Consider the following 15,378-nt stretch of genomic DNA (forward strand, 5'->3'; position numbering starts at 1 on the left):
CCCAGCCGCTCCGCGGCATGTGGGATCCTCCCGGACCGGGGCACGAACCCGTGTCCCCTGCATCGGCAGGCGGACTCTCAACCACTGCGCCACCAGGGAAGCCCTAGTTGTCTTTTTAAAGCTCCGTGGTGTTTCTAAAGCACAGCCAAGGAAGGGAACCACTATTCTATTCTTGCAGGTCTCCAGAAACCCTGCGAGCTATTCCCTGTGCCTGAGCTGACCTTTTCCTTGCTTTCTTCCCTTGGCTAGTTCCTGCTTATTCTCATCCTGCTCAGGAGTCTTTTCCTCCAGGCAGCCCTCTAGGACACCCCCACACACACACCCGGGTAGACTTAGCCTCATCCCTCCACTGGGCTGCTAGACTACCCTAGGCTTGCTTTCACCAGAACCTGATCATTCTGCATTCTGATTGTTGGTTTACTCCAACCCTCTCCCTCATTAGGTCTGGAGTTTTTTTCAGTAAGAGATTTTATCTTTCCTCCTTGTATCCCTGGAGCCAAGCAGGCTCTGGCACATTGCAGGCTCTCAGTAAGTATTCCATGAACAGATTAATCAAGACAAGGCCAGCTGACCTCTTGTGAGTTACATTCTAAGAAACATCACACAATAACCCCAGTGTATTATAGAAACAGGAGGTTAAGGATAAAACACATCCAAGTACAATACAACGCTTTAACAAATCTATAAAAGTGGACAACTCCCAATATTCAAATTAAAAGAAATTCTTAGTTTTGCTCTTTTCTGGGTGATGATTTTTTTCTCTTCGGGGGAGAAAAAAAAAGACATGTTAGGAAATTCCTCCTCCATCCTTACTACCTGTCATAAAATTGTAACTGGAAATGATTTCCCTGATGAAATCCCTTTGGCTTTCTGTTATTTTCTTTCTTCCTCCTTGTTCTTGCCTCAGCTGGCCATCCTTGTGTGTTTGCAGAGAGGCAGGAAGGTTTACCGCTGGGACTGTTTCTCTCTCTCTTTAAAACTCTTTTATTAGCAGGCTTTCTGATCTTCAAAGCAGCTTGTATCTGATGTGACCCCACTCCCTCGACTCCCCATGCTGGGGAGTGAGAGCTGGGAGTATTTTTGTCATTTTGACGACTTGCATACTTGGACAGCCTGATAGTGCGGTCCTCACTAAATCTGCAGGAATGAGAGCAAGTCAGCGTTCCTAAGTCCCCTTTCACCCCCAAATCTAGACACATTGAAAACTTGACACCAGACCCTGGAGTTAGGCAAACAGTAAGTTTATAGGTCTCCTTGATTTTGACCCATCCCCTGGGGCAGCATCCCTGATCCTCTGCCATTTTTTTGCAGTTGAGTCTTTGCAGGTGGTGCTCCTCAAACTCTCTCAACCTTTGTGATTATCCACAGTGCTTGATCCTGGATAAGTTTGAAAGCTACGATGATGAATTTCAACTCACCCAACGAGCCCTGTCGCTGCTGGAGGAAAACAGGTTCTGGGCTGGTGTGGTATTTCCTGACATGTATCCCTGGACCAGCTCCCTACCACCCCATGTGAAGTACAAGATCCGAATGGACATAGATGTGGTGGAGAAAACCAATAAGATCAAAGACAGGTGATGTTTCAGGAGATCTCAGAAGGACCTGGGCATCCCCAGTGATGTATGAGGCAAGGAAAGGGGGCTCCTATGGGCTCAGGCCACCTGTCTCCTTCAGGGGCAGAAAGGTTACTCAGAAAGGCACAGAAGCACTTTGGTATCAGAGAACTAAGCTAGACAGTAGATCCTGCTAGTTGGTGGGACCAGGAGAGCTCAGCTACCCTGTCTTTACCCCCTCAACTCAGAACTTGTCCCTGGCTGGCCTTTGCGCAATTTGGAGACGAAAACCTCTAGGTATTGAGTTATCTTCACATAGAGATTCTGCAAATGAGGTTTCACCAAAGTCACTGGGAAATTACGTTTGGTACAGAGTAGGGGATTGAGACTGGACTCAGCCTGTAAATCAATTAAATTGAGTTAAATCAGAGGAAGTAAGATATTTTGTAAAGCTCAAATTAGAGTACTTGAATGAAAGCAATTACAAATCGTGCTGTGGCTAATGTTCATAATTGAGATTTAACCTGGGAACTGGAAAATAGAATCAGATAGTGTGCAAAAGTTCAGGGGAAAGTTTCAGGAGCGTGAATATGGAGTCCCCTCGTGCTTATGACCAGTGAGTGAGCTGTCCATTCCCATTCCCATCCTTTGTCTCTCTTTCCGGTTTCTTCTTAGGTACTGGGATTCTGGCCCCAGAGCTGATCCTGTGGAAGACTTCCGATACATCTGGGGCGGTTTTGCCTATCTGCAGGACATGGTTGAACAGGGGATCACAAGGAGTCAGGCCCAGGCTGAGGTTCCAGTTGGAATCTACCTCCAGCAGATGCCTTACCCCTGCTTCGTGGATGACTCGTGAGTCTGAGGTCCCAGTCCCCCTCCAGGACAAGCTGATCAGGTTGCTGGGGTGGGATGAGGTGGAGGTGCTCCCCAGGCTTCAATCTCTTTGGAGGAAAAAAACCCGGGGCCTGGGGCCGGCTCGGGGAGAATGGAGCTCTGATTGAGAAGCCTGCTTCTCCTCAATTCCAGGCAGGGTCACATGGACAAGTGGGAGAAAGGAGCTGGTGTTGTGGGAGGAAAAGGGAAGGTGAAAATTAAAGCAGGGCAAGTGAGGTTGGGGGAGGGGACAAAGGCTTTTAAAATTTCCACTACGTAGTATGTTTGGTATGTGGAAGGGTTCAGGTCAGAGTGTTTGCCGAGTGACTGCCGAAACAGCAAATTAGGACTCTGCATCACAAGTAGGTCTGGTTCCTAGGAGCCTTGGAATAATGCAGCTCCTTCCCTAATTAACATTCTCATGATGTATGCTTAATGAAAAGGTAGAGGGATGTGTTGGATGAGCTTGGGCCCTCCCTGCCTGCCCACCCCCATCCCCAGGCCTGTACATTTGCTGGCCAGTAGCAAACTAAGCAAGTAGCCCACTGTTTTCTGAACATGCATTTGGCGGGTGGTAGAGGGAGGGACAAAGAGGGAGAAGAGGCTGGGAGGGCTCATTTACTATGGTGGATGGGGGCAGAAATGCTCCCAAGGACAGCAGCAGAGATCTGCAGATGGCTTAGGGATTCAACTCCTAGAAGAAAACTGGGAAGTTCACCATAGTGTACGTGTGGGTTTGCGGGGATCAGCGAGGAGATAAACGTGCACGGCCTGTAAAAGGAAGAGTCAAATTGCCAGCTGGCAAGGTAGTAAAATAAAGCCCAGTGTGGGTGTAACACCTCAGTCCAATCAGTTCTCCTTCAGCTCTACAGAAGACTGAAAGAGATAACAGGGGCTGTTCTGCAGCCAGTTTAAGTTTGGACAATAGGCAGAGATGGGAAATGGAGCCGGGGCAAAAGTCCAGCTCTACTTCTAAGATCAGAATAGGAGTAACCGGCAAGGAAGTGGGGTAAACAGTGAGAAGACGGTAAGGATTCTGGCCATTCAATGTGGGAGAGCCCTCTGGTGGCAGGTCCCAGAAGGGCAGGCGTTATGAATTTATGGTTCTCTCCCTAGGGCCATCTTGAGTGAAACCCTCCCACGTTGGCCCTTCCTGTGACACCCAACAGTTTTCCAGAAATAATCATCTCGGGCTTCCCGGGTGGTGCAGTGGTTGAGAGTCCGCCTGCCGATGCAGGGGACACGGGTCAGTGCCTCGGTCCGGGAGGATCCCACATGCCGCGGAGCGGCGAGGCCCGTGAGCCATGGCTGCTGAGCCTGCGCGTCTGGAGCTTGTGCTCCGCAACAGGAGAGGCCACAACAGTGAGAGGGCCGCGTACCGCAAAAAAAAAAAAAAAAAGAAAGAAAGAATAATCTCAAGGGCTTTTACTAGCACATCAAGCACAGGGAAAACATATGTGAAGTTCACAGTAGACTAATTCCAAAATATCAACTCTGCCCTGCTTGCTGGAATGAATATCCATGGATGTACTCCACCAGTACGTGGCTGGTGGAGTCAATGACTATTGAATCACTGATTGATTTGTTGCTGGGTCAGTTGCCTTCTGAAAGTGCCATACTGATTAGTTATTTTGTGCCTCTTCCTGTATAACTGGAGTTTGATCCTCCTGGGTAGACAGTGCTTCACTGGCTGACCCCTTGGGGAGCCCAGTTATTGATCTCACCACCACCAGTTCCCTTTGTCCACCTTCTTGGACTTCAGTGTCAGTTAGCATGTATCTACCTATTCCAGTCACATCCCACATCATCAAGTCTGCAATCCTTTCCTGGGAGATCTTACAAGAAGCTCTGTACTATGTAACATACATAGTATGATTTTATTTACACATTTCACTTACAGAGCACTCATCTGGACTAACCAAAAAGCCGCCTGAGATCTTATAAAGAACATCTATACTGTGTAACATACATAGTACAATTTTATTTACACATTTTACTCACAGAGTTTTCATCTGGGCTAACCAAAAGGCTACAGTCTTGCTCTAAAGAAAAAGTAATCCTTTGGGGCAAAGTGCAATGTAGTAAAAGAGTCAAGTCCATGGAGTGCCCAGTGGAGATTTTTCTGCCTTTCCCTCCACCTGGGCTTTGTTCTCAACATATTCATTCAACAAACATTTACTCCACCTCCACCAGGTACAAGGCAATCTACTATTCTGCTTCTCTCCTCTTGCTTTAGTTTTATGATCATCCTGAACCGCTGTTTCCCTATCTTCATGGTGCTGGCCTGGATCTACTCTGTCTCCATGACTGTAAAGAGCATCGTCTTGGAGAAGGAGTTGAGACTGAAGGAGACCTTGAAAAATCAGGGTGTCTCCAACACAGTGATTTGGTGTACCTGGTTCCTGGACAGCTTCTCTATCATGTCAATGAGCATCTGTCTCCTGACAATATTCATCATGGTAAGCCAGATGGAGAAGGTTCAGAAAACCTTGAATAATTTTATTCCTCCCACTTTTCTTCCTGTTAATGAACTTGTGCCTAGATTAGTCATCTAGCCACCAAAGATAGCATGACATGTAGCTGTCTGGCCATTTCAGCCAAGGTGGAAGACACTCAGCGAGACAGAGTCTTCCCCAAAAAGCCACTGCATCACAGCATCTTCCCTGCTCCCACTTCCTGCCTGGGGAACCACAGTCTACATAGATTATCCAACCCCATTACGTGGACTATCTGGAAAAGCTGCTGTTAGCAGAGCCCAGCACAGGGAGATTGTATGTGCAAAGCGTTCTCTCTTTTCAAATACAGAAGAAATGAATCCAAGGAGTGTTTTCTTGGGATTACTGTCCCAACCACCAGCTGGGGTGGGAATGTGGAGAGCCTTTTCAGTGTATTAGGAGAGGAGATCTGGAATGTTTGTTAATTACCATCATGGTCACACCATTCATGGCTTGACCAAAGAACATCCTGCTGCCTACAAAATCTCTAAGACCTCTCTGTTTTAAAAGGTGGAATTTGGAGTCCATCCTTTCTCAGTGACAGGAATTTTATAGGCGCAGATAGCATGCATAGGTCCATCCTCTGCAAACTTGCAGCTCCCTTGCTAGTTAGACTTGTAAATAAAACATTATTTCATAACACACTGCTGTGCTTCATGTTTAACTCCTCCACAGTAGATGATCTTTTGTACTTGTTGAATGATGGGACATAAATTTAGGTAACTTTTTATATTTATTTGATGGGATTTAGTAGAAGCCTTAGACTTCAAGCTTTGCAATCTTCTGATATAGTGTCATCAAGCTTGTTCTGCCTCTTTACCATCATGATATTAAGAGTTCCTTGCACTAAGCAATATATGTGCTGATGCACAGATTCTGGCTGTGTCCCTTGTTATGCTGGATGATACCTGGTGCCTACCTGATCCAAGAATGTTCCATCACACATCCTGTCCAACCAACACATATCCAGTTAAACCAAATCCTGCCCCTTCTCTTTGCAGTAAAATGTACTAAGTCTGAATGGTTTTAGTTTAAGTGTTGCACTGAGATTCAGTGAGCTGTGGTCTTAGCCAAACCCTGTGCTAGAGCCCTATCAAAACCAATGCTGCTGTAGAGGTCAGTCTGCTCAATCTGACCAGACCCAAATGTAGCTTTAAATACACAAAGGGTTGCAGAGTTCCAGATATGAGGGGAGAAGCTGAGAAACTTGTCTTCCTCTAGGGGTCCCTTGTTCCTTCCCATCCTTCAGTCTACTCTTTTCCCCACTACTAAGACATTTTGTGTCCTCAGAATTAAAGGAGTCAAAATGCATGAGAAACTGACTTATGCAAAACTCATAAACATGCACGACATCTTGCAGTGGCCCTGAGACTTGTTGCTAATAAGTGGCATTGAGATTTGCCTTCCTAAGAATGGACATTAGGACTTCAAAGCTTTTAGGACGTGAGGTAAAGAATGTTTACTAAGAGTTTCTTGCACAAAGGGGTTTCTCCTTGTGGGAACCAGGACATTGTTCCAGTTTCCAGTGATGGCGGAAACAGAGCTTTCCACAACAAAATAGGATTTTCCTTTGAATGATGCTCTCATCTTTCCCCTGGAAGCTGGGACAATGGAAAGGTTCCATTGTTATTCAAGCTGTTAAGAACAAAAAAGAAAAGTGGTCATTAGAAGAAGACAAGGCCAGTGAAGTTGTTGGGTCAGCCAAATGACTTTCATATCTGCCTGAAGTCAATGAGAAATTATATAGCCTAGAAGTTTGTAGGACTTTGCTTTGAGCTGAGATAAGAAATTAATTTCATTCTTCTGAGAATAGCAATAACCATCTTAAAGTTCTTCCAGCCAAAAGCCACATGTTCAGTCAAGGTCTTGCTTTTATTGAGTTGCATGTGATTAAGGATGAGGAGTGAGCTTCCCAGGGTAATGTGGAGAGCGCTTTCACACAAAATCAGGAACTCTGAGTCTTAACCTTGACTTTTATTTAGATTTCCTCAAAGTTTGCTTCTAGTTAAGCATGGCTCTCTTCCACCTCCTTTGCCATTTGTTTTATTCCATTTTTCAATCTGTTCTGTCAGTGCCTGGCAGGCATGACAGCATGCATGAAGAAGAAACGGTAGCAGCAGGAGATAAGTGGCACATTTTTTCTACTCAAATCTTACATCCCCATTATATATATTGCTACTTGGTCTCTCTTTTCTACTGAGAGAAACCCAGTGCTTCAGGGCACCACTATCAATTAATCAGAACCATTCAAGAGGTGAACCAGTTTGTACCTTTATGTTCCCAAGAAAAGAACAGGATGATCTATATGAATTTGGAGTTATGTGCAAAGGGTAAAAATCCTCATAGGAGGATACCTCATAGGTAAAAATCCTATAGGAGGCCTATAGCAAAAGATAACCAAGAAGGCCTAATAAATTTGAACATCTCAATTTATCCTCTAATGTAACTGGACAGCAGCTCACTTGTTAAAAATACCTAGTTTGGTCCTGTTTTCTACATAGCCAAAGTGATTGACCCACTAGTTAACATGAAAGATACTGAATATTGCCCACAGTTTCTACGAAATGTTATTTGTATGATATTATGGGTCTGGAGGATTAATCCACTTCCAAGTGATGTGGATTAACTACTGATATTTTTACCTATGTGAGAGGCAAATCTCGGAATATAAGTATTGGGTTGGCCAAAAATTTCGTTTGGGTTTTTCCATAAGATGTTTTGGAAATACCCGAACGAAATTTTTGGCCAACCCAATTTAAATGATTAAGTTAGCAGGCCAGGCCCCAGGCAAAATGTTAAAGCTTGTTGGATGGTCTCCCACCTCCGTCTTTTGTTCCTCATCTACTCAGTATATCCCAGGAGCTAATGATGCTCCAAGACCCCCCTAGAGCAGATCTTCCTCCCCTGCTCTAGCCTTATTTCTCCACACTATCCCCTTCCCAAGGATTTCCTTAGTGAACACATAATAATTACTCAGTACTGATAGGTAGCTTAATATGTTACCCTCCTGGGGGAAAATGACATAATTAGAATTAAAGGAACTCAACACATTGAGTCTGAAATGTGGAAATTTGGACACCAACAACAGGCTGATGGGAGAGATCCCTTTGGGGCAGAGGGCTTCTGAAAGCCCCAGAATCACAGCACCGAGGTCACTCCTGAGAGGGGTGGTGCCCCTGGATGTGGGTGGAAATTACTGACTCAAGTGGTCTCTTTCGTTTCAGCATGGAAGGATCCTGCATTATAGCAATCCATTCATCCTCTTCCTATTCCTGTTGGCTTTCTCCACTGCTACAATCATGCAGTGCTTCCTGCTCAGCACCTTCTTCTCCAGGGCCAGCCTGGCAGCAGCCTGTAGTGGTATCATCTACTTCACCCTCTACCTGCCACACATTCTCTGCTTTGCTTGGCAGGACCGAATGACGGCCGACCTGAAGCTGGCTGTGGTAAGGGACCCTGGGCTTACACCTAGAATATGATGCATTCCATCTGAGGGGTATGTAGCAGTCTGAGAGGACCGGCTCACCCTTTGAGGGGATCCACTTTGCCTTTTGGCACAAAGGAACACAAGGTTTGAAGACACAGGTACAAAAGTGGGAGCATTCTTCACCCTGAGCAACCTAAGAGTTCCTCCTCACCAAATCTGCTTGATTAGTCTGCCCTGGGAAGTAATTGAAAACCAGTTCAGCTCATGCGTCCCTTTGTGTATCCATAAGAGGAGAACAACTGGGCCCACTTCACTCAGGTTTTTTTTTCCTAACATTTGACAAGATTCATAAGGGAGGGAGCTTGCCCCCTAACTATTCTGTCCAAAAAGATGTTTCTGTAAATTAAAAGTTTTTGTTTCTCTCCAAAAGAATTTTAATCGGAGCAGCTCTACAGTGTCTTTGTCATGTTCTACCAGTGCACTCAGAGAGGGTTGCAGAAATGAGCCAGTCAAGCCCTCTTGCCAAGAGAGGTCTCTGGAAATTGACTCTGGATTGCCTGAGAGACCTCTTCACAATGCCCAAACAACACTGTCTTTTTCTCTAATTGTTTTCAAATGATCTATTTACACCCTCTCATTAACCAGGCTAAATAGCTTCTAAGCCCTGTAGGGTGAAAATTTCCTTGTCCTCCAGAATCTCCCTATCCGTACTTCTTTGTACAATGCAGTTGAGAAAGGACTACCACCGGCTTCTCATTGGGGAAAATCTAAGTCAAACTTGGTTCTCACGACTCAAGCTTATTTGGCTCTAGTGTTGCCAGAGCATCTGCCTTTTATTTCTCATGTTAAATAAGAATTAATTGCCGTCATTTATGGCACCCAATTTTCCAACATGATCACAAAGGGCAAGAAATCCTTATGACTCAGCCTGTAGGCAGAGCTGGGCTATCTTGGTATACTGCATAGACACTTGGTACTTTGAAGCCACAACTAGTTTCTTGTGTGGGGGTCTACCAGGAAGCTATAGCTCTGGAAGCTCTGTGGGCCAGGGCTGGGCTGAGACTTTTTTTAATGGTTTTTGTGAACATATAGCTAGAGAATCCCTTCCTTCTGCAGAGAGACACTCTGAACACCACCGTGGGTCCTTCAAACTAGAGGTAGGTCACCCAGCAGAGCAAGTGGAAATAACTCATCCCTCTGCATGTGCTTATGTGCTTTCTGCTATGCCATGGACCACCTGTGGGGATGTGGCTGGGGAACTTCCTCTTCAGACTTCCTTCTGTATGCCACCTATTCAGTTACTTGGGCTCTCCAAGGAGAACCTAAGAAAATGATTGTCCCCAGTCTGGAGATGGGAAAAGGTGATAGTCAATGTAACCTGAGGGCTTTTTGGCTGACAGAGTTCAGGAGGCCATGAGACCATCCCCTGCCTAGCCCTCTAGCTTGCCCTAGAACACTGATGACTTTATGGACACTTCTAATGGGATTCTCACAAAGCAGCTCAAGTAAGCTTCTTTGTTCTACCAAAAACTGTAAGATCTTAAGAAAGAGGTAGGACGAAGGGGGGAAAGTTAGGAAGATAAACATGAAGACCTTTGGTCCTTTGCTGTGTTATGCTATGTGGTTTTGTCTTCTCCTGTATACTACTGTGTTCCATTGGACAGTGAGAGGTGGCCCAGTGAGTATTGGGTGGGGGTCCCTGAGGCCTGAAAGGTAGTCCCAGAATTATATTCCTGTGGGAAGACTGCCTTACCCACTCCCTGGGGTGGTCTTAACACCTGGATACAACATGGATCCTCTTTTGGCCCTCCTCCCTACATTGTAGATTCTGTTGGGTTGGGTAAAAGACCCTCTGCTCATCTTTCATGCCCTTTTTGCCCCACTGCAGAGCCTGCTGTCTCCTGTGGCATTTGGGTTTGGTACTGAGTACCTGGCTCGCTTTGAAGAGCAAGGCCTGGGGCTACAGTGGAACAATATTGGGAGTAGTCCCGTGGAAGGGGATGAATTCAGTTTTCTGATGTCCATGAAGATGATGCTTATTGATGCTGCTCTGTATGGCTTGCTTGCCTGGTATCTTGACCAGGTGTTTCCAGGTAAGTGTCCCCCCGCCACAAGGTAAAGGTAATTAGGTTCTTCAGATCCCCAGCCTTCCCTTTTCATCTAGTTTAAATCTTATTCCAGTATCCCATGCTTTTGGATTGGAAGAATTGATATTGCTAAAATGGCCATGCTTCCCAAAGCAATATACAGATTTAATGTGATCCCTATCAAATTACCCATGATATTTTTCACAGAACTAGAACAAATAATCCTAAAATTTATATGGAACCATAAAAGACTCAGAATTGCCAAAGCAATACTGAGGAAAAAGAACAAAGCTGGAAACATAACCCTCCCAGACTTCAGACAATACCACAAAGCTACAGTAATCAAAACAGCATGGTACTGGTGCAAAAACAGACATATGGATCAATGGAACAGAATAGAGAGCCCAGAAATAAAACTACATACTTACAGCCAATTAATCTTTGACAAAGTAGGCAAGAATATACAATGGAGAAAAGACAGTCTCTTCAGCAAGTAGTTTTGGGAAAGCTGGAGAGCCACATGTAAATCAGTGGAGTCAGAATGCACTCTCACACTATACACAAAAATAAACTCAAAATGGCTTAAAGACTTAAATATAAGACATGATACCATAAAACTCCTAGAAAAGGATTTAGGCAAAACGTTCTCTGATATAAACCATAGCAATGTTTTCTTAGATTAGTCTCCCAAGGCAAAAGAAATAAAAGCAAAAACAAACGAAAGGGACCTAATCAAACTTATTAGCTTTTGCACAGCAAAGGAAACCATAAACAAAACAAAAAGACAACCTACAGACTGGGAGAAGATGTTTACAAACAATGCAACTGGCAAGGGATTAATTTCCAAACCATACAAACAGCTCGTACAACTCAATAACAAGAAACAAACAACCCAATCAAAAAATGGGCAGAAGACCTAAATAGACATTTATCCAAAGAAGACATACAGTTGGCTAATAGGCACATGAAAATATGCTCAACATTGCTAATTATTAGAGAAATGAAAATCAAAACTGCAATGAGGTACCAGTGAGAATGGCCATCATTAGAAAGTCTATAAATAAAAATGCTGGAGAAGGTGTGGAGAAAAGGGAACCTTCCTACACTGTTGGTGGGAATGTAAATTTATATAGCCACTACGGAAAACAGTATGGAGGTTCCTTAAAAAACTAAAAATAAAGTTGCCATATAATCCGGCAATCCCATTCCTGGGCATATATCTGGAGAAAACTATACTTTGAAAAGATACATGCACCCCAATATTCAAAGCAGCACGATTTACAGTAGCCAAGGCATGGAAGCAACCTACATGTCCATCAACAAATGAATGGATAAAGAAGATGTGGTACATATATACAGTGGAATAATACTCAGCCATAAAAAAGAAGAAAATAGTGCCATTTGCAGTGACATGGATGGACCTAGAGATTGTCATACTGAGTGAAATAAGTCAGACAAAGACAAATATCAATCGTATATTAACACATATATGTGGTATCTAGAAAAATGGTATAGATGATCTTATTTGCAAAGCAGAAATAGAGACACAGAGGTAGAGAATAAACATATGCATACAAGAGGGAAGGGCGGGGGGTGTGGGATGAATTGGGAGACTGGGATTGACATATATACACTATTGATACTATGTATAAAATAGATAACTAATGAGAACCTACTGTATAGCACAGGGAATTCTACTCAATGCTCTGTGGTGACCTAAATGGGAAGGAAATCCAAAAAAGAGGGGACATATGTATACGTATAGCTGATTCACTTTGCTGTACAGCAGACACGTCAGACAAAGACAAATATCATATGATATTGCTTATATGTAGAATCTGAAAAGAAATGGTACAAATGAACTTATTTACAAAACAAAAATAGACTTACAGGCATAGAAAACAAACTTATGTTTACCAGAGGTGATAACAGGGTGGGGTGGGGAGAGATAAGTTAGGAGTTTGGGGTTAACATATACACAATGCTATGTGTAAAATAGATAAACAACAAAGACTTACTGTATAGCACAGGTAAGTATATTCAGTATCTTATAATAACCTATAATGGAAAAGAATCTAAAAAAGTATATATATATATATGTGTGTGTATGTATGTACACACACGTATATAGCTGTATCACTTTGCTGTTCACCAGAAACTAACGCAACGTTCTGTATCAACTATACTTCAATTTTCAAAAAAATCTTATTCTTTCTAAGGTCTTTCAACTTGGACTCTCAGAACCCGCATTTGAAACTTAAGTCCAGGACCCAAAAATCCATCAGTGAGATTGTGCTGTTGGCTCGACTTTAGAAACAGATTCAGAATCTGATCCCTTGTCACCAACTCTACACGAACTTCCCAGTCCAAGCCTCCTTCTTCTGTCATCATCTCCTACCAGTCTGTTTTCCACACTACGTTCAGAGAGATCCTTTCAGAATCTAGGTCAGATGGTGTCAACCCTCTGTTCAAATTCTTCAGAAGATGGCAGTGTAGGGAGATCCTGAACTCACCTCCCCTCATAGACAAGTGAGTCTACAGCTACATATGGAACAATTTCCTCTTTAAAAAAAACCTAAAGTCTAGCTGAGTGATGACTACACATCAGGCAAAGGAGAAGAAAAACACATCAAAGTGGGTAGGAGAGTCTAGGACACAATCTCACCATAAGCCCCACTCTTGGCACAGTGACCCACAACCAGGAGGGATCTCAGAACCCAAAGCTTCTCCATGGGGAACAAAGTGTTCAAACCCCACATCAGGCATCCCAACTTTTAAGACATGCACTTGAGATATGAGCCCCCAAAACATCTAATTTTGAAAACCAACAGGGCTCACATCCTGAGACCCACAAGATGGTAGCAATCTAAGAAATGCCACTTAAAGGGCGTATGTGCTCAGACTCACCTGTCCAGGGCCCAGCTTAGAGGCAGCTGATTGAGTCCAGGCTTAAAGTGAAGGAGACTCACCTACTTATACTAAAGTGTTAGCCTGAAGGGCAGGCATCTAATTTAACACACACATCTGGTAGCCTGCTGGAACACACTCTCTGTGGGCAGAGACTGGAGGGCGCCATCTCTGTGCTCTCCCTTTGCTTGCTCCAGAGCACCAGTGTCTCCTGGACAGAAGCCTTTACACATATCTCATGCCCTGATTTTTGTGGCTGCCTCTAAGGAGATACCTCTTCATCTCCTGGCTCTGAAGGCTAGGGGAGCTTGTGTTCCTGGTCACTTGGGACTGTAATAATTGGTGTCACCCAGAAAGGAGCTCATACCCCTATCTGGTGACCTGGTTTTTATGACTGCTGCCAGGGGACACCTTTATATCCCCTGACTCTGGTGGCCAGTGGGGCTTATGCTAGTGGATCCCACAGGACTGTAATCAATGAAGAAAGAGTTCTTAAACAGCTATCACCACCAGGGCACAGTAAGAGGCAACAGACTCAGGAGCTAAGTCTTTCTGTGAAGAAGGCCTATTAGCTAATCCTCATGATTGTGGCCTAAGGGATAGGCTTCTAATTAAACATGCATCTCGGGGTTAACTGTAACCCTTTCCAATCCTCGGAGTGTGAGCACTATCTTTGTGCTCTCCCTTTGCCATGCTCCAAAGCGTCAGTGTCTCCTGGAAGGGATCTTTACCTGCATGTGGCACCTGATTTTTGCAGCTGACATCCAGAGGACATCCCTTGATTGCCTGACTCTGAGGCTGGAGTAGCTTGGGTTCTTGGGTTCCATGGACTGTGGCAATCAGAAGGATGGTTCTTGGCAAGCTGCTACCCACAGGGCACTGCACAGACAGTGGACTGAGGAATACACACCAATCTTTCTGTGAGGGGCTGCTTTGCTTGTCCTGGAGCTTTGGACTGAGGGGAAGGCTTCAGGTTTGGCACATATTTAGTGGCCTACAGAGCTGCTGTCAAGGAACGCAGGCTGTGGATGCCATTTTGGCACTCTCACACTGCTCTACTCCAGCTCACCAGTATCTCCCAGAAAGGGGTTTATGCACTTGTCTGGAGCCTGGATTTTTGTGATTACCACCCAGGGGACACCTCCAGATCATCTGGCTCTGGTGACCAGTGAGACTTATGTTTGTGGCCCCTTAGGACTGTATACATTTGCATACTTATAAAAGCTGCTGCCCAAGGGTCTGGCTTCCAGTCATCTGCCATCTAGGTGCTGCTATCCTCCCCTTTGAGACACTGACAGGTCTTGGTACATCCTCAACTACCAGGAGCTATTAAAAATACAATAGGTTGCTTGGACAGACACAGAGGTTTGAGGGTCAACTAGAGCTGGGGTAGGGCTGAACAAAAAGTTTGATCTCCTACATCAAGCCACTCCTTCAAGACTGGGAGAAGTGATTGTTTCATTTACTGTATAGAAGCCAACACAGAGAGTCAAGCAAAATGAAGAAACAGAGGGATATGTTACAAATGAAAGAACAAGATAAAACTTCAGGAAAAAAAACTTAATGAAATGGAGATAAATAATTTACGTGATAGAAGTTCAAAGTAATGGTCATAAAGCTGCTCACCCAAACTGGGGAGGAATAGATGGACCAGGCAAGAACTTCAACAAAGAGATGGAAAATATAAGAAGGTACCAAATAGAAGTCACAGAGCTGAAGAATGCAATAACTAACTGAAAAATACTCTAGAGGGGCTCAACAATCGACCAGATTAAGCAGAAGAAAGGATAAGTCAACTGAAAGACAAGGCAATGGAACTCACTCAATTGGAGTAGCAAAAAGAAAAAAGAATTTTGAAACTGTGATTAAAAATCTTCCAACAAACAAAAGCCCAGGACCAGATGGCTTCACAGGCAAATTCTATCAAACATTTAGAGAAGAGCTAACACCTATCCTTCTCAAACTCTTCCAAAAGATAGCAGAGGGAGGAACACTCCCAAACTCATTCTATGAGGCCACCATAACCCTGATACCAA

General features: G+C 44.2%; 1 protein-coding gene across 1 annotated transcript in view; it reads left to right on the plus strand.

Moving 5' to 3' along the window:
* Positions 1-15,378, plus strand: part of ABCA4 (ATP binding cassette subfamily A member 4) — a 133,588-nt gene that overhangs the window by 53,251 nt on the left and 64,959 nt on the right. Inside the window, exons 12-16 of the mRNA XM_007128006.2 lie at positions 1,369-1,574; positions 2,229-2,405; positions 4,663-4,885; positions 8,146-8,367; positions 10,237-10,441. Of these exons, the coding sequence (XP_007128068.1) occupies positions 1,369-1,574; positions 2,229-2,405; positions 4,663-4,885; positions 8,146-8,367; positions 10,237-10,441 (1,033 nt within the window). The remainder of the gene's footprint in view (positions 1-1,368; positions 1,575-2,228; positions 2,406-4,662; positions 4,886-8,145; positions 8,368-10,236; positions 10,442-15,378) is intronic.

Source organism: Physeter macrocephalus, chromosome 4, assembly GCF_002837175.3.
Source record: "Physeter macrocephalus isolate SW-GA chromosome 4, ASM283717v5, whole genome shotgun sequence".
In the NCBI taxonomy this organism is placed as follows: Eukaryota; Metazoa; Chordata; class Mammalia; order Artiodactyla; family Physeteridae; genus Physeter; species Physeter macrocephalus.